Source organism: Colobus angolensis, unplaced genomic scaffold, assembly GCF_000951035.1.
Source record: "Colobus angolensis palliatus isolate OR3802 unplaced genomic scaffold, Cang.pa_1.0 Scaffold73, whole genome shotgun sequence".
In the NCBI taxonomy this organism is placed as follows: domain Eukaryota; kingdom Metazoa; phylum Chordata; class Mammalia; order Primates; family Cercopithecidae; genus Colobus; species Colobus angolensis.
This window is the reverse complement of record NW_012121043.1, coordinates 7,749,619-7,768,511: the sequence shown is the minus strand read 5'-3', so window position 1 is coordinate 7,768,511 and position 18,893 is coordinate 7,749,619. Positions and strand designations below refer to the sequence as shown.

The 18,893-nt window shown below is 37.3% G+C and overlaps 1 protein-coding gene across 1 annotated transcript in view; it reads right to left on the bottom strand.

Moving 5' to 3' along the window:
• Nucleotides 1–15,679: 15,679 nt before the first annotated feature.
• The window catches only part of NSUN3 (NOP2/Sun domain family, member 3), a 66,087-nt gene continuing 62,873 nt past the window's right edge, over nt 15,680–18,893 (bottom strand). The window contains exon 6 of the mRNA XM_011927611.1: nt 15,680–16,259. Within this exon, the coding sequence (XP_011783001.1) occupies nt 15,980–16,259 (280 nt within the window). The 3' untranslated portion in view covers nt 15,680–15,979. The remainder of the gene's footprint in view (nt 16,260–18,893) is intronic.

The window sequence follows — 18,893 nt, the reverse complement described above, 5'->3', positions numbered from 1 at the left end:
AAGTGTTATAGTAGAGACCACCAGCTGTCAATAAGTCCAACACACCTAGTTTCTCCTGTAATCTTAGAAAAAAATGTTTTTCCAACTTAGCACCTGATTATATAGTTAAGAGCCATGCTATACAAATAATGTGTGTATGTAAATGATAGAATCATAGAGCGGCAGGATGCTCGCAGTAACAAAGATGTACAGTGAGGGAACATCAGCTAAAAATCTCTCATCTGTTACTCAAAGAAAGATTGTTCTTGGCATAGCTGATTCAGGTGAGCACTTAAAAGGACTGGCTGTCTTCCCTGAAGGAAGAAATTAAGAGATTCAGAGCGAGAGGCTTATGCATGAGGCCATGTGACAAGGACTTGCGAGTGGCCATGTGACAAGGACTTGCGAGTGGCCATGTGACAAGGACTTGCGAGTGGCCTCTAGCTGTCAAGAGAGGTTCCTAGTATGAACACTGAACCTCAGTCATGTACCTGCAAAGAAATTAATTTTGCCAAAAGTTTGAGCGAGCTTGGAAAGAGATCTTTTTCCAGGAAAGCTTCTAGATAGGGGCATACCCAATTTGCACCTTGATTTTAGCCTTCTGAGATCCTGAGCAGAGAACCCAACTAAAATATTCTGAACTGTTGACTCGTGGGAACTGTAAGATAATAAATTTGTGTTCTTTTAAGTTGATAAGTTTTATAATTTGTGATGCAGCAATAGAAAATCTAATATATCATCTGCTTTCTATACATCAGGTATATACTAAACACTTCATATCTATGATCTTTTTAAAATTGTTTAGAGACATATAATAATTGTATGTATTTATGGGGTACATAGGAATGTTTCAACATGTACAATGTATAGTGATGAGATCAGAGTAATTAGCATAGTAATTAGCATCTCAAACATTTATCATTTCTTTATGTTGGGAATATTCAATATTCTCTCTTCTAGCTATTTAAAAATATATATTATTGTTAACTATAGTCATCCCATGGTGCTATGAAACACTAGAACTTGGGCCTTCAGGATCTTTTAATTATCCTTATTGTAGAGCTGAGAGACATGAAGTTTAAAGAGGTTACACGATTTGCCCACATTTGCATAACTAGGAAGTAACAGAGACAAAAGTGTATACCCAGACTTACTAACAAAGTCCATTTTCTTAACCACCTCTGATGGAGAAGTTGACCATTCTACTCTAGCCTTACTGCCTCAGTTAATGTTCTGAATATCAAACTCTCTTTGTGCTTTCATCAACCTCTGTTTGAATTTTTACTCCTTTCTGCTGAGAACTTTCTTCCTTTGTTGATATTCAAAAGAACCTGTTAAATTAATGTATTTCATTAAACATTTATGAAACATGCACTATAGGAAAGCAGGGAATGAAGAGCTAGGGGAACTCAAAGATTCATAAAGCAGCTTCTGACCCTCAAAGTTCTTACATACTGGTGGGCAAACAAGCTCATACACAAATATCACAAATGAGTAAGTCTAGCCTGAAGATTCCGAAAGAAAACATTCTGTGGATTAACTTGACAAAGGGGCTTCTGTAGAGAAGATGCAAAGACAAATTTATACAACTATTTTCGATGAGACTATATTAACGGGAGTTTCCAAGTTCCACAAGATTAAAAGCTAAAGAAACCCTCAATAAAAAAATAAATAAATAAAAAGAATAAAAAGAAAAAAAAAGGAGAAAAAGAAACCCTCAACTAATTGTAATATCTACTTCTAAAATTGATGATGAGACTAGCAATAGCTTCATTTATTGTCTGCTTACCATGGGCTAAGCAATGTGCTAAGTAACTAAAGGTATTACCTCTTTTAGATCTCACAAAATGGCTGTGATATAGGATCATCATTGTTCTTTTCATTGCTGTTATTCTAATTTTACTGATGAGGAAACTAAGACACAAAGAGGTTAAGTAACTTGCCTAACATCACACAGCTAGAAAGTGGCATAGAATTCAAACTCAGGCAGACTGACTCTGGTACATATACCGTTAACCAGTACATCTTCTACAACATGATCATTTTATTAAAGAGGAAAGATAATGAGAGAATAAAAGCCACATGAAGAATGGGGTAGGTGAAGGGAGATACACAGAGATAACTGCTGCAGTTGATCACAAAATTTAGCTGTGTTTCTCAGCACACAACGCAAAATGGAAAATAATATAATTAATATAGGCCGAGTAATCTGAAAACATTCACTGAAAGCTAAGAGAAATTAATAATCACAGGCCTACACGGGGTAGGGTTGGAGGGGAAGGCAGAAGGGAGGCTTTGAATGACATGGCATACAACACCTTATATAGGATATTTTTAATGTGCTAAAATCAACTCTTACTTAAACCAAGAATAAACTAGTAAAATGAATTTTTGTAAAGACACATGGAAATGAATTTATATTGTCCATTTATGTACCTTTTTTACTTAACTGGATGCAAAAGGGAGTGGCTAGTTAGCAGTGGTTTTCAAATTGCAGATTCCAAATCATTAATGGGTCATGAAATCAATTAAGTGGGGGTCAAGGTCAGTTAAGTAGAATAGTCTTCAAAAAAATTATACATATATATGTACATGTATATATGTGTATGTGTAATACATAACAAGTTTAAGGATAAATATTGTGTAATAAAACTTTCTGTATGTCTATGGGCTTACATTGGTATGTCATCTTATAAACATGATTCAAATTCCCTAAAAAGTCTGAAAGCCACTGCCTTAGCTTTGACTATTCATCTTGCCTATCACTTATCTCAGCTGGGCTCTTGTCAAAAGCTACATTAAGAATAATATCAGATTGAAGTCATTAGAGAGTGCTTGTAATGTATTTTGATTTGTTGATTAAAAGGAGACCTTCATGCTTTAGATTTCAGGCAGAGTGGAAAGGAAGTTGTTTTGTAATTAAGGAGGGTTTTATTTGCACAGAAAGGGGGACTATCTCATTTCTGCAGAAGGGAATCGCAAGAAAGCGTGCAGGATGAAAAAAAAAGCATTTCCGTCTCTCTCTCTCTCTCTCTTTTTTTTCCTTGAGACTGGGTCTCATGCTTCGTTGCCTACCAGGCTAGTCTCAAAACTCCCGAGCTCAAGCGATCCTCCTGCCTCAATCCAAGTAGCTCGGATTAAAGGCATGAGCTCATGTCTGGCTTCAAAAACATTTATCATGAAGCGTGAGATCTATTTGATCTCTTCAAATGCATGAGTGCCTCCCTCACTCTTCTCTTAGGGTGTCCTGGTCACATAGTTGTCCTGGTGTAATTATTAATAGCTTGCTTTTCTACTCTCAAAAATGTCTTAGTTGGATGATAAATTACATGGTCCCCTTTTCATAGCAAGGAGCAAATGTCCCTGCCCTGGAAAGATATATTTGTAGGGAACGGCTATACCAAAAATATTCTGTCCTTTTATTTAAATTATAACTTCCCTGTGCTTTTCTTTCTCCTGGCAAATTTTCTAAGATACACTTGTCAGAGGAGATCCCTTGTTTTCCTACTTAGCAGTATTAATAAAGACCATAGCACCATTTCTCAAACTGAAGCTCAAGGACTTGGGGATTCTCAGATGACTCTCTGCTAACTGACCTCCCAGTGAGAACGTGAGTAACTGTATGTTTCATATTGAAGCTATTCTGAATTTTTAAAGATATAATATAGGTATATTCTGTATCATCTGGAGGGTCACTATGAGATTCTAGTGCTTAAGAAGGTGTTTATGTTATTATCAAGTTAACCCCAAGCAGTACTATTTTAATATTTGTGAAATAACTTGAAAACACCAAAGCTGTTTTTAATACATAAATTCTGTATTTATGGAAAGTTGGAGAGAAAACAGCCTCATAAGACACTACCAAAAAATCAAGGTTTTTTGGTAATTCAAACAGAGAAAATTGGTGGAAGAATTGAAAAATCACGTGATGTACAATAGCTAAGACACACTAAACACTAAAATCCTACAGCTTAATACTAAGTGCAGTGCTTTGATTTCATGAGGCAATATAGTTTGAACAGAACAGCATCATCTGAGGTATTAAATTAATGCTCTTTATTTTAATTTTAGTTTCCAATTGTTAACAATGTTTTAGAGGTTTGTGGATTTTTAAATTGTATAAAACTATACGTATATTTTTTACACTGTTACATTTGTTCGTTTAAAATAAATATTTTAATAAAACACTGGGGTCTTAGAGAATGTTTTCGCTTCTTTATTATACGTGGTACTTACATTACCAAACTTTGAGATGCAGAAGAGTGAAAAACACCATGCTTGGAAACAGACTGGTCTGCTGTGAAAGAGAAACAGAAACAACCACGCTTTCTGTCATGTTGGCTTAATAGAAATGCCAGTTTAGCAAAATGAACGTATTGCCAAGAATGTGAACATAGCTAGTGGTATTCTTCAACGAGGTTCTTTCACCTGTTTCTCCCTTGTAATTCCCATCACCTTCTCATGCTTTATTTGCTCCCGTATTTATCACTCCTCTTAGATCTATTTTGGTTCTCCGCTATCTTTTTTCTTTCTCCCTTGACTTTTGTGTACAGTTTTAATCCTTTGCCTCAGCCGCAGTTACAGGTCAGAGGACTTTTGCAAAGAGAAGAGACACGATCAAATAAAACACCAGTCATGTAAATGCCTGGAATATAGTAATGGCTCAAAATATATTCACTTTTCTTAGAGATAACCTATTTTTACTTTAAAAATTAGACAGCCAAAGTTTAGAAAGTTTTAGGCCTATTTAATGTCACAAATTCAGTTAAAGGCAGAAGTAGTTCCAGACCACACTAATTTTTCACATTAAAAAAATACTCTGGAGTAACTGATAAGATTATGAAGATTAAGATTTTTCTATCGTTTCTGTGCTACCTCAACAATCTATTTTTTGACTGTCCTTGATGTGAAGTACAACTTCTTTTTCTATTTTAAGATATTCTCATTTGCTGTTCTGCCCTTGGATATCCCTCGTAGGTTTGAAGCATCCTCCAGAAGACAATTATGGATTTATCCATTGACATTCCAACCTTATTGTTGAGCCTATTTCATTTTGAAATTTTCCCACACTGTATGCATGCTTCAGCATGTTCGTAATGTAGTGGATTCTCTATTCAAATTTACATCTCTCAGTTCAATGCACAAGGTTTTGAAAGTGGTTTGACTATTTCTTCAATTCACTGTGGAAAAACTAAGCATTGCAGCCTCCAATACAGATTGTTACCAGATAGAAGTATGAGAACAAAAAGATAGTATTTTCAAATTTCTCGTTCACTGCAAAAATACCACCAGGTGCCCTAGTAGAATTAGCAAATTACTTAAAGGGTATCCAAAGCAATGAGCTGGAGTTGAGACACTTTAACCATTGTGATAATTAGGTTTCCTCAATAGGATTACTCAAATTTCTATGAAAAAAGTAAAAGAGAATGTAACTTGTGTGTGTGTGTGAAAGAGAGAGAGAGAGAGAGAGAGAGGAGAGAGATCCAGCTTTCAAAGCAAGACAGCTTAGTATAATATAAGGGCTCAGACTTCATCATGTAGTTAAGTGGGAGTCACTGACATATTTTAATCACAGTAATGACATGATGGAATTTTGTTGTACGAAGAGCACTTTGGCAGCAATAGAGAGTGTAGATTGTGAGGTATGAGGCAGTAGGTAAGAAGATGAGTTTGGAAGAAAATTCAATAGCTCAGTGATCTTAACTAAGGCAATGTCAATGGTATTAAGAGAAAAATAATAAGAAAGACAGGTCTTGGTTATTATCTAGAGGTGAGAATGAGGAAAGGCAAAGAGAAAAATGGAACATTACTTCCAAGTTTCTAACTTAGAAGGCCGGCTGGCTGGTGGTGTTTCTAAATAAAATGAGGAGAAGAGGAGTGTGAGTCAAGAAAGTTAGAGTCAAGGACATTCACTGTGATAGCCACAATTTTCTCAAGCAACGAGGAGGCAGGGGCATCTTCTAAAGAAAACAGGAGAGGGTTTATGTGGGAGAGACGTAGAGAATAGTCAAAGTTTTGAAAAGTCACTAATGAAAACAGAAAAGAAAGCTGGCCAAGGAATAGTCAAAGTTTTTGAGCAGTGTAAAAATCTTAGGTGAGCATGAATTTGTGGTAAAATAAATCTGCACAGTTGTGTAAATTTGTAGTGACATCAATCTGCACTGTCTACTTTATGATTTTCTTTTTTTCCAAACAATGCTCAGCGATGTAGGATCTATCAGTAGAGGTATGGACTACGGACTGACACAGAATTGCAAGTTTCAATATCAAGTGCAATGGGAATGTAAGACAATGACGGAGATGGCAGCTCTGTGTTGTAAGTTGTAAGGCATTAACCTTAGGGTCCAGGATGAATAAAGAAAGAAAACCAGAAGGGAAAAGGATAGTCTTCAAGGGAATTAAGTTTTAAAAACTATAGGTATCAAGAAAACTGAATTGCAGTTTAATAAAAATGAGAGAATAATAAAGCTGGAAGAACAGGAGGTACGGAGATTAAATACTCTTAGGTGGAGAAATTTTAGATCTGTGTTGTTCAATATGGTAGCCAAGAGCCACATGTGACTATTTACATTTACATTAATTAAAATTTAAAGCCGGGCGCGGTGGCTCAAGCCTGTAATCCCAGCACTTTGGGAGGCCGAGACGGGCAGATCACGAGGTCAGGAGATCGAGACCATCCTGGCTAACACAGTGAAAACCCGTCTCTACTAAAAATACAAAAAAACTAGCCGGGCGAGGTGGCGGGCACCTGTAGTCCCAGCTACTCCGGAGGCTGAAGCAGGAGAATAGCGTAACCCGGGAGGCAAAGCTTGCAGTGAGCTGAGATTCGGCCACTGCACTCCAGCCTGAGCGACAGAGCAAGACTCCGTCTCAAAAAAAAATAAAAAATAAAAAATAAAAAACCTTTGAACTGTTTCAGGCCATAGTCTAAAGAAGTGTGTCTTGTGATTTTGAGCCACGGTGCCCAGCCCTGAAGAAGAAGCTTGGTGGCAGGCGCCTGCAATCTCAGTTTCTTGGGAGGCTGAGGCAGAAGAATCTCTTGAACCTGGGAGGCAGAGGTTGCAGTGAGCTGAGATCTCACGACTGCACTCCAGACTGGGCAACAGAGTGAGACTCTGTCTCAAACAAACAAAAAAATTGTTCCTCAGTCACGCTGGATTGCAGTGGCACATTCTCAGCTCACTGCAACCTCCGCCTCCCGGGTTCAGGCAATCCTCCCAATTCAGCCTCCCAAGTAGCTGGGACTAGGGGCACGTGCCATCACTCCCAGCTAATTTTCTCTATCTCTCTCTCTTTCTCTCTATATAATATATATAATATTATATATTATATATAATCTATATTATATATTATATATCTATATATAAAAATCTATATTATGTATATTCTATTATATATAATATATATTATATATGTTATATATAATATATATAATATATGTTATATGTTATATATATTATATGTTATATATTATATATGTTATATATATATACATATTTTAAAGATATGGGGTTTTGCCATGTTGCCCAGGCTGATCCCGAACTCCTGGGCTCAAATGATCTGCCCACCTCAGCCTCCCAAAGTGTTGGGATTACAGGTGTGAGCCACTACACCCAGCCACACTAGCCACATTTTAAGTGATGAATAGACACATATGACTGGTACTGTCCATATGTGATAGAGCAGATAAAACAATGCAGAAAGATTCATTGGAGAGTGTGAATATAGACAATGCCAGCTTCTAGAAAATGCTCAGGAGTGTCAGTTACTGAATGAAGAACATGGAGACAAAAGCTGTTGGAGAAGAGGCAATCAAGAAGCCAGGAAGGTAGGATACTGGATAGGTTTTCCACAGACATGATTAATTCAGCCAGGATGGTGGCAAAAGTTCTGATGGGGAAGACATGAACTAGATACTGTAGTCCTCAGTGGATGTATTAATAGAAGATGTGACCAGATAGATGAACACCTACACTTTGTTGGGAGTAGTAATATGCTTCCTGGTGGTGCATCGTAAACCCTTAATGCCTTACCACACTGTCCCTTGCTCTTGAAACATGCCTGACTGACTCAATCTAGGCTCTGACACAGATATCACTTAAACTTCTCATGGTTCAAAAATCACCTTTTCTAAAATTATATCAAATTGCTTCTGCCAACCCAATACTATTGGGTGTAAGAAGAATCTATTGAATTAATTCTATATGGCCAAGTTGACTAGGTAGCTGAAAATAATGCATTAATGGGCAGAGGTACAGCTTCATATAGAAGATTTACAGAGATTATCTTTACTATCACAAAGCAGTCTTTTAAGGAAGAAAGAACATAGGTAGTTTGATTTGTGTTATGTCTGCTGTAAACAATAGAGTAAAGAAGACATTTTAAAATTGTCCTGTAATTCAGTGCTAAGCTTTTTACAAAATGGGTTATACTAAATCTAAGGAAGAAGAAAGTGTGGTAGAGCTTATATCTCTTTAAAATTTAATTTGCTAACTCAAAGATTAACTTTGTGTTTATAAACACATTTATTACAATATAGGACTTAACCTGAAGCTTTTATGATCAATTTAAGATAAATGATTATCAGGTGAAAATGTGGTATAACTAGTTATCTTGGCTATTCATGACTAAAAATACCACACAAAACAATTTCCAGTGGCATCAGAGCTAGTTGTCACCATCATAACCTCCCTTCCCTTTTGAGAGTTGGCAGCTATAAGCTATGAGCCCACAGTAATCCTTCTCTAGTAACATTAATTCACAAGTCAACACAAGTTCTCCAGTTCTCTCCCCACTGCCCCTCACCCTAGCAATTACTGTAAATACCTTGACGAAAAAAGGTTTACCATTTTGAAAAGGTTGTTAACACTTTGTGTGGATAAATAGGTGAAGAATCTTTCTCTCTGTAACTTAAAAATTGTAAGCTGGTATAAGCTCTGTGCCTCTCCTTTCCTTTCACCATTGCCAATCTCTCTGAACTTTGTCCATTCTTGTTAATATCTGAAATTCTATTTCCACTGGCTTTTAAGAACTAGAAGGAGCTGGATGCTATGCCTTTGTGTTTTATTTTTCAATGAGCTATATACATTTTTAGTCTGTTGGTTCTGCTAGGTTTTATAGTTATTTGTGTGTAATAGGCTATTCCATAGCAATATGCAGTGGAAAATTCCTTTTGACAAGCCATAGCAAGCTTAATTGAGTCATGACGTATACCATTAAATAGCTTCCAGTGGGGCAAACATCCTCTTTCCTACGGTAGCATATGCTTTCCCTGGGTTTCAACATGACAATATGTCCTCATGTGACTAAGGAAATTACTTTTTTCATTTGGGAAAAGTTTCAGAAAGGTATGTAGTTAATCTTTGAGTTAAATTAAATTTTAAAGAGATATAAGCTCTACCAAACTTTCTTCCTCCTTAGATTTAGTATAACCCATTTTTTAAAAAGCTTAGCACTGAATTACAGGACAATTTTAAAATGTCTTCTTTACTCTATTGTTTAATCATTCCCTAATGAGAATCCCGTATCAATTCTTTTAAAATTTTTGTTTTATTTTAAATATCACACAATAATATTAATAGAAACTCTTCTGTCAAGATAGTATTTCTGGTTCTCTCCCGTTGACTTTGCCTGAAGCCACTCCAAATTCTGACATTACTCTTCATGTTTTCAGGACAGATGCTGTTAGAGCTTTCAGCAAAAGCAGTAGATTATCAGCATACATTAGTTAACTTGTGAACCTCCATCTGAATATTCTTCAGCTACCAACGGCATCTGTGTGATTTTCTAGCTTCAATGTCAGTCTGAAGAGTAACATCAGAAATGGGCATCAGCCTTACTTCCTTCCCCAGTGCAGCAATGAGGCAGGGAAAGGGAGATTGTAAAGCGTTGATTCAAACCATATCAATGGATTGAAAATAAATTGTGCTATCTGCTCTATTTGTACCCAAAGCCAAATTTACCTAACACATAATACAAGTAGTCTCATTCAATTGCATCAAATGACTTTTTGGCATCTAATAAAATTATTGCTATTGGTTCTTTGTATTCCAGATGTGTTGAATTCATCTATGCAGATTATCTCCCAGGCATAAAGGCTTCTTGGATACGGGTCTATTTGATTTGTGATTATTTGGTCACGTAGCCAGGTGTGCAGGTAGCTATTATTTTCTACCTACCCACATTGTATGAAAGAATATTTTTCACAATACTGCTAAGGGAGTAATATGCAATCTCAGTATAAGGTTATAGGAATATACATAATAAGGTAAAGAACTGCAGGACACCTTGATTTCCAACCACAGATAATATCTGATGCTTAAAAAAATTCAGTACAAACCATTTCAATGCATTACATCTACTCACAGTCTATTTCTGAAACTAGTGGCTGTTGAGCGTGCGGATGGCAGGGAGAAGTTAATGTGTTGTTAAGCAACCTAAATTTTTATAAAGCTATTTTGAAAGGAACTCAATGTCACAGAAACTAACATCAATTACTCTTTGCTTTACAACCGACACTGTAAGTCTGCTCCAAATTTCCATTCTTCAGCTCAGCATCTGCAAAGAAAAGGCAGGCAGAGAATACCCTCCACTGGAGATTTCCGGGTATCAAAATCACAAGACACACTTCTTTAGACTATGGCCTGAAACAGTTCAAAGGTTGTTTTTTCCCCAAGTATTGATTAATCCTTTCATTCCCTGGGAATAGGGTATTACACAAAAGGAGGAAACTGAACAATGGAAAATAGGGGTAAAGTCAGTTAGTAATCTTGAGGGTTCAAATAACCTACACTCTGTGAGACAGCATAGTGTTGGGAAAAGGGCCTGGGTGTTGGAACCGGTTTTGATCACGGTTCTACCCTTTAACTATGACATATGAAGTTTAATGATTTATAATTAGCCAAAGAGAAGAGGTGGTGAGGGAAAACATGCATCATTTTTTACAAATAATAATGCATGAGGTCGAGCACAATGGCTCACACATGTAATCCCACTACTTTGGGAGGCTGAAGTAGGAGGATCGCTTGAGGCCAGGGGTTTGAAACCAGCCTGGTGAGGTCATTTCTCTACAATAATAATAATAAAATTAGCCAGGCATGATAGTGTGGACCTGTAGTCCAGGCTACTTAGGAGACTAAGGCAAAAAGGGAACTTGAGCCTAGGAAGTTGAGGCTGCGGCAAGCCATGATGACAGCACCGCACTCTAGCTGGGTTGCGGGCAGTGGGAGGAACTAAATTCCATTGGATCCAACGTGGAAAAAAAAGGGTTTAAATGAAAATGAAACTCTTCTGGCTTTGCAGGACTGGCCTGGCACCTGACCAGGAAAGGTTAGAAAAGGTCAAACCAGCCTCGCACTGCATGACCAGGAAGTGGTTTGTGGAGAAATGGGTTTGGAAGATTTATCTGGTAAGTTCTCAATCATTCAGCTGTGGCCAAACTGAAAGCCTGTGAGCTGTACCCCTGACACCCAGAGTGCGGAAGCCCCAGACGGTGACATCCCCCAGAAAATTCACGTTCTCCCCTGGGATGGGGGTGAGGAGGCCATGTAGAAAGATGTTCTGAGAAACCAGTGCTCTAAGAAAGTAACATGTTACTAGACCATGTTTTTTCTAGTTTTAGAACATTTTATATAACTCAGAAAACAGTGTTTGTATAAAAATTCACACAAAGTTCCTAGAGAGCATACAATTTCCAAAAATGTCCTGGGTTTTCGTTACATTCGGTTTTCTAAGGATGCATTCCAATCAATGGAAAAATGCAGACATTATGCAAGATTTCATTATCTTTGGTAAAACTATTCTAATCATTTTGTCTCTTCACAGTATTAACTCTGATAACCACTTTGTGCAGGGTCTGCTATTACTAGGATGTCAGAAAAACGTTAAAGCTGGATCTACGAGAGGCAAGTATTTCCAAACAGCAGTAATAGCTCCTTGGCCCCCACCCCCACTTCATATATCTATACAGTCTATCTTCATATATCTATACAGTCTATCTTCATATATCTATACAGTCTATTGGCTGTACCCTTTACTTACCAGTGTAGCCTTGGCAAACTGCAAACAGAGCTGAGCTTTGGTTTTCTCATTCACAAAAAGGGGTTATAATATTTATTCCTGAGTTTGTTTTAAACATCAATAAAGACAACATATACAGAGGGCGTAGTGGCTCACGCCTGTAATCCCAGCACTTTGGGAGGCCAAGGTAGGTGGATCACAAGGTCAGGAGTTCAAGACCAACCTGGCCAACATGGTGAAACCCCATCTCTACAAAATTTTTTTTGTAAAAATACAAAATACAAAAAAAGTTAGCCAGGCGTGGTGGTGGGTGCCTGCAATCTCAGCTACTTGGGCGGCTGAGGCAGAAGATTGCTTGAACCTGGGAGGCAGAGGTTGCAGTGAGCTGAGATCACGCCACTGCCCTCCATCCAGCCTGTGTGACAGAGTGAGACTCTGCCTCAAAAAAAAAAAAAAAGACAACATATATAAACAATTTATAGAATGCTCAACAAATGTTATCTATTTCATTATAATTATTATGGTTTTTTATCTTCTCATTTAAAAAAATAATTTCAACTTTTTAGATTCAGGGGATACATGAACAGGTGTGTTACATGGGTATACTGGATGATGCTGAGGTTTGGGGTACAGATGATCCTGTCACCCAAGTAGGGAATGCAGCACCCAATAGGTAGTTTTTCAGCCCACACCTCCCTCCTTCCCTCCCCACTCTAGTATCACCAGTGTCTACTGTTCCCTTCTTTATGTCCATGTATACTCGATGTTTAGCTCCCATTTATAAGTGAGAACATGTATTAATATTTAGTTTTCTGTTCCTGAATTTGCTTAGGATAAAAGCATCCAGCTGCATCCATGTTGTTGCAGAAGACATGATTTCATTCTTTTTTATCACTGTGTAATATTACATGGGGTATATGTACCACATTTCCTTTATTCAATTCACTGTTGATGGGCAGTTAGGGTGATTCCATATCTCTGCTATTGTGAATATTACTGTGATGAACACACAAGCGTATATATCTTTTTTTGGTAGGACAATTTATTTTCCTGTGGGTATACACCCACTAATGGGATTGCTCGGTCAAATGTCAATTCTGTTTTAAGTTCTTTGGGAAATCTCCAAACTGCTTTCCATAGAGGCTGAAGTAATTTACATTTCCACCAACAGTGTGTAAGCAGGTTCTTTTCTCCACAGCCTCACCAGCATCTGTTATTTTTTTTATTTTATTGACTTTTTAATAATAGCCATTCTGACTGGTGTAAAATATTATCTCAGTGTGTTTTGATTTGCATTTCTCTGATGATTAGTGATGAAGAGCACTTTTTCAAATGTTTGTTGGCCATTTGGATGTCTTCTTTTGAGAAATGTCTGTTCATGTCCTTTGCTCAGTTTTTAATAAGGTTATTTGTTTTTTGCTTGCTGATTTAAGTTCCTTATAGATTCTGGATATTAGACCTTTGGCAGATGCATAATTTGCAAATATTTCTCCCATCCTGTAAGTTGTCTGTTACTCTGTTGATAGTTTCTTTTGCTGTATAGAAGCTCTTTAGTTTAATTAGATCCCACTTGTCAATTTTTGGTTTTGGTGCAATTGCTTTAAGTAACAAAATTATATATATACACACACAAACATAGATGCATGCATTTTTCAGTAATCACAGGAAGGTATAATTCAATAGCACACCAAGTATTCAGATTAAGCTTCATCGCATTATACTGGGTATACTGGGAAAATAATGACATCCAACAAAGTACAGTGTGCAGATTTACTCTGTGATTAACCTACACAAAAGAAACCTATTTTTAGATGGGCGGATCACAAGGTCAGGAGATCGAGACCATCCTGGCTAACACGGTGAAACCCCGTCTCTACTAAAAATACAAAAAAACTAGCCGGGCGAGGTGGCGGGCGCCTGTAGTCCCAGCTACTCCGGAGGCTGAGGCAGGAGAATGGCGTAAACCCGGGAGGCGGAGCTTGCAGTGAGCTGAGATCCGGCCACTGCACTCCAGTCCGGGCGACAGAGCGAGACTCCGCCTCAAAAAAAAAAAAAAAAAAAAAGAAACCTATTTTTAAAACCTATCGTGTCCAAAGATAAAAAAACAAATAATGACAACTTAAAAAAGAAAACATCATTTCCACCACCACTGCCCTTCTGTATTTCCCCAATATGCTTGTTCAAGGGTTCTAGCTTTACTTTATTTCTATTTAATTATTATTATTATTATTTGCTACAGAGTTTCACTCTTGTCGCCCAGGCTGGAGTGCAATGGTGAGATCTTGGCTCACTGCAACCTCTGCCTTCTGGGTTCAAGTGATTCTCCTGCCTCGGCCTCCTAAGTAGCTGAGATTACAGGTGCCCGCCTGTAATTAGCCACCATTCCTGGCTAATTTTTTTGTATTTTTAGTAGAGTTGGGGTTTTACCATGTTGGGCAGGCTAGTCTCGAACTTCTGACCTCAGGAATCCCCCTGCCTCGGCCTGACAAAGTGCTCGGATTACAGGTGTACGCAACCGCGCCTGGCCTTTAGCTTTACTTTAAACATATCAGTTGGATAAAGAAAAACAAATGATTAACACATTTAAGGTACAGAAAAAAAAATTCTTCCTGAGACTTTCTGATGATATGAACTCGGTTACATATGCTTGCAAAACAAAAAATATTAATAAGCAAATAGTCTCTAGTTTAAATGCACAGAATGTAATGAACAATTCAAAAGTATTCAGCTTTAGCAGAATTTTGTATTTCTATAATCAGATGAAGTTTTTTTTTTTTTTTTTTTTTTTTAAAAAGGCCAGTTTCCAAAGAGATGCTATCTTTTGAGATGTGCTGCATAATTTTTCTTAATAGTTGGAAAAATATGTTTGGACTCTAAGTGAAGTAATTTCTGGAGAAAACATGTGATTCTAACCAAAGCTAAAACCCTAAGTACATAGAAAGAAATGTATACAGTATTCCCAGGATTTATGTAAACATAGAGAGCCACTTAGTAAATGGCAATGGGTTCTGGTAATCACATAATCCACTCTCATTAGGCATCTCCCTCTTATGCATTAATATGTGACATCATATTCTCATAGAACATTTTATAACAAAGTGAAATAAAAAGCCCTTCCAGATTGTGAATGTAAGATAATCAGATTCTGTAGTGCTCATTCTGACTGCAATTATGTAACAAAAGCCTCCAAATATAGCTCAGTTATTGCAGTTATTAATCATTCTGGTTTTGTCTCAAGCACTTGCTTTATAGCCTGCTGGATAGACTCCATAATTCTATAAGCTGAATGTCAAAAGTCAAACATGTGCATGTGAATCTGCTGTTTTAAAGGCCTTTCAACATAATTTACCCTTTCAATTTGTATTTGCGAATGCAAAAAAAGTGGGGGAAATAAAGCTGGTGTCAATAGAGTCACTGACCTTTGCAGTAAACATAAGATAGTCTTTAACAGAAAACAACTTTGCAAATAAAAAACCTATTTTGCTAGAATTAGAAATAGTGCTGCTTAAAAAGTTAGTCTCAGAATACCAATCAGTTCTGAGACAATCAGTTACAAAAGTGGGGGGGGGGACCTTGAACAAATCTGTACATTTGATACGGGGGAAAATGGTCAGAGCGCTGGCAAGTGTGCATTTTTGAAGGTTCAAAGCACTATCGTAGAGAGAATACAGATCTAAACATGTTATGCATAAAACCACATATTCTGATTAATTTAACTATAAAATGCCAAGCAAAGACAGCAGATTATATAGAACAAACACCATCTGCACCACCTTAAATCATTGCTGCAGATATATTTCTAGGAAAAAAATACACCTGAACGATTCTCAAGCCAAGATTCTAAGACGCTAAAGTATTAACTAAAAAGGATTCCAAACAGACCCAGAGAAAGTTACTGCATAATTATTTAAATATTTATTTAAATGTACTGAGGTCAGAAAAATAAATATAATAACACATAAACACGGTTTACAAATTCATGTCACCATTTTCCTGTGCTCCATGATTTCTTCAATTTGGCCACATACATTGGGCCCCAGGCTTTGCCCTTATCTGGAATCACTAAGAGCCCACATTCCTGGCCAGTGGGAGCAAATGTGAAGTTGTGGGAGCAAGTCCTTGCTATTCCTTTAATGTCCATAGGCATGATGTTACTGTGGGAGTTTAAAATTTCACTGATCACATCTTGATTTTCTGCCTTAGAAAGTGTGCATGTAGAGTATACAAGTATCCCTCCAGGACGTAAGGCCTTAATTGCAGACCTGTGTACAATCCGAAAAATGTGAAAGATCAGTTAAGTATATTAGAAAGAAACCTGGGGGTCTGAGAGAAAAGATTACATAGTTAAAACTAAGTAACTTTACTCTGACTTACACTGCAATTAGTTTGGATGTTTTCTAGTCTTTTTTCTAGTCTTTTTTTTTTTTTTTTGAGACAGAGTCGAACTTTGTCACTCAGGCTGGAGTGCAGTGGCACGATCTTGACTCATTGTAATGACTGCCTCCCAGGTTCAAGAGATTCTCCTGCCTCAGCCTCCCAAGTAGCTGGGATTACAGGTGGCCACCACCATGCCCAGCTAATTTTTGTATTTTTTGTAGAGACAGGGTTTCACCATGTTGGTCAGGCTGGTCTTGAACTCCTGATCTCAAGTGATCGCCCGCTTTGGTCTCCAAAAGTGTTGGGATTACAGGCGTGAGTCACTGTGCCCAACCTCTGATCTTACACCTATTTCCTTCTAACTTATCACTGGATGACTTGGAAAATGATAATCAGACCAATCAACATGGAAAAGATAGAGTAGGTTAGACTGGTTGATTGTTTTGTTATTCAAAAAGTAGGAAAATGAGGGTAGAGAACAGAATAATGAGTTTGTCTTTAAATCGATGGGAGTATAAGTAAAAACAAAGCACACATACAAAAGCATACATAAGAAGTCATTGATTCCATACTTCCATATATTGCAATTTGGGCAACCAGGTAAAAAGTTGGAAGGTTTTTATCTAAGAAAACTGAATAAACTATTTGGGAAGACTTCTAAGGCAGCCACTGTGAGTTTTAGAACCCAAATCAAAGATCTCTGCATTCCACCATGAAGCGAGCCTCCAGAGTAACAGTCAGCTCTTCAGAAAGTTTTATCACCAGATAATAGGTCTCGTCCTTAAAATACACCTCTAGGACTTTTATTGTCTCATTATTAAATAAAAATGCATAACCAAAGATTGCTAGATAATTAAGGATCAGAAATGCTTAAGCAATATGTAAGAGAAAGAACAAAATAAACAATAATGACACAGGAAGAAACAAAAAATTCAGGGAACAAAAGAGAAATATGATCTATTAAAAGCAGATAGATCAGCAAAGATACAATATCCATAAAACAATAACAGAATGCCATGAAAAAGAATCAAGAAGAGAGTTCTCAGAAACTAAATATATGGTTACCCAAATAAAGAATATTCTGTAGAAGTATTTGGAAGTTAAGATTGAAGAAATCTCTCCACAAAAAGAACAGTAACAGACTGACTGAAAATGAGACAAGGTGGATCAATTACATAGGTTCAAAATCCAACTAATAGGATTACTAGAAAGATAACATATTCATTATTATTTATTGACCATCTATTATATGCTGAGCATTGTTCTAGGTAGTAGAGTATATCTCAATAGACAGAACAACAGTAAAAAATCTTTCACCTCATGAAACTTACATTCTAGCTGGGGGAGATAGAATATAAAAAATTAAGTATGTTTTGAATTAAATTGTGTCTCTGCAAAATTCCTTTGTTGAAGTCCTAACCCCTAGTGCCTTAGAAGGTGACTATATTTACAGACAGGGTCTATAAAGAAGTAATTAAGTTAAAAGTAGTTCATTAAAGTGGGCCCTAATGGAATATGACTGGGATCCTTCAAGAAGAGGACATTTGGTCACAGAATGACAGGGAAGGACCATATAAAGAAGACATAGGGAGAAGACAGCCATCTACCAGCCATGAAGAAAACCTCAGACGAAACAAATCTTGCTGATGTCTTCATCTCAAACTTCTGGCGTCCAAAACTGTGATAAAATAAACTTCTAGGCCAGGTGCGGTGGCTCACGCCTGTAATCGTAGCACTTTGGGAGGCCGAGGCAGGTGGATCACCTGAGGTCAGGAGTTCGAGACCAGCCTGGACAACATGGCGAAACCAGCCAGGTGTGGTAGTGGATGACTGTAATCCCACCTACTTGGGAGGATGAGATAGGAGAATCACTTGAACCCAGGAGGCAGAGGTTACAGTGAGCCGAGATCGTAACAGTTCACTCCAGCCTGGGTGAAAGAGCGAGACTCCATCTCAAAAAAAAAAAAGAAAAGAAAAGAAAAAAAATAAATAAAATAGAAAATAAACTTCTATTGTTTAAGCCACACAGTCTGTGGTATTTTGCTATGGCAACTCTAGCAAACTAATATAAATATATACACACATACATAAACATACACATATACAAAGATAAACATATACACATATACATACATACACACATATATGTACGGTTTTGCACATATTTTTTACTTAGTATGCGATTTAGTGATAGATAGCTATGAAGAAAATAAAAGCAGGATAAAAGAATTAGGGGTGCTTGGATGAGAGGAATTACAATTTTAAATGGGACAGTTAGAACAGGTTGCCATTTTAGAAAGTGACATTTGAACACAGTTCTGAGGAGGTAAGGGAGTGAGCCACGCAGATATCTGAGAGAAGAGCTTTCCATATCAAAGGAAGAGCCAGTGACAAGACCTTCAGGCATGTTCAAGGAAAGAGGACGTCAGGCCGAGACGGGCGGATCACGAGGTCAGAAGATCGAGACCATCCTGGCTAACACGGTGAAACCCCGTCTCTACTAAAAAAAAAAAAAAAAA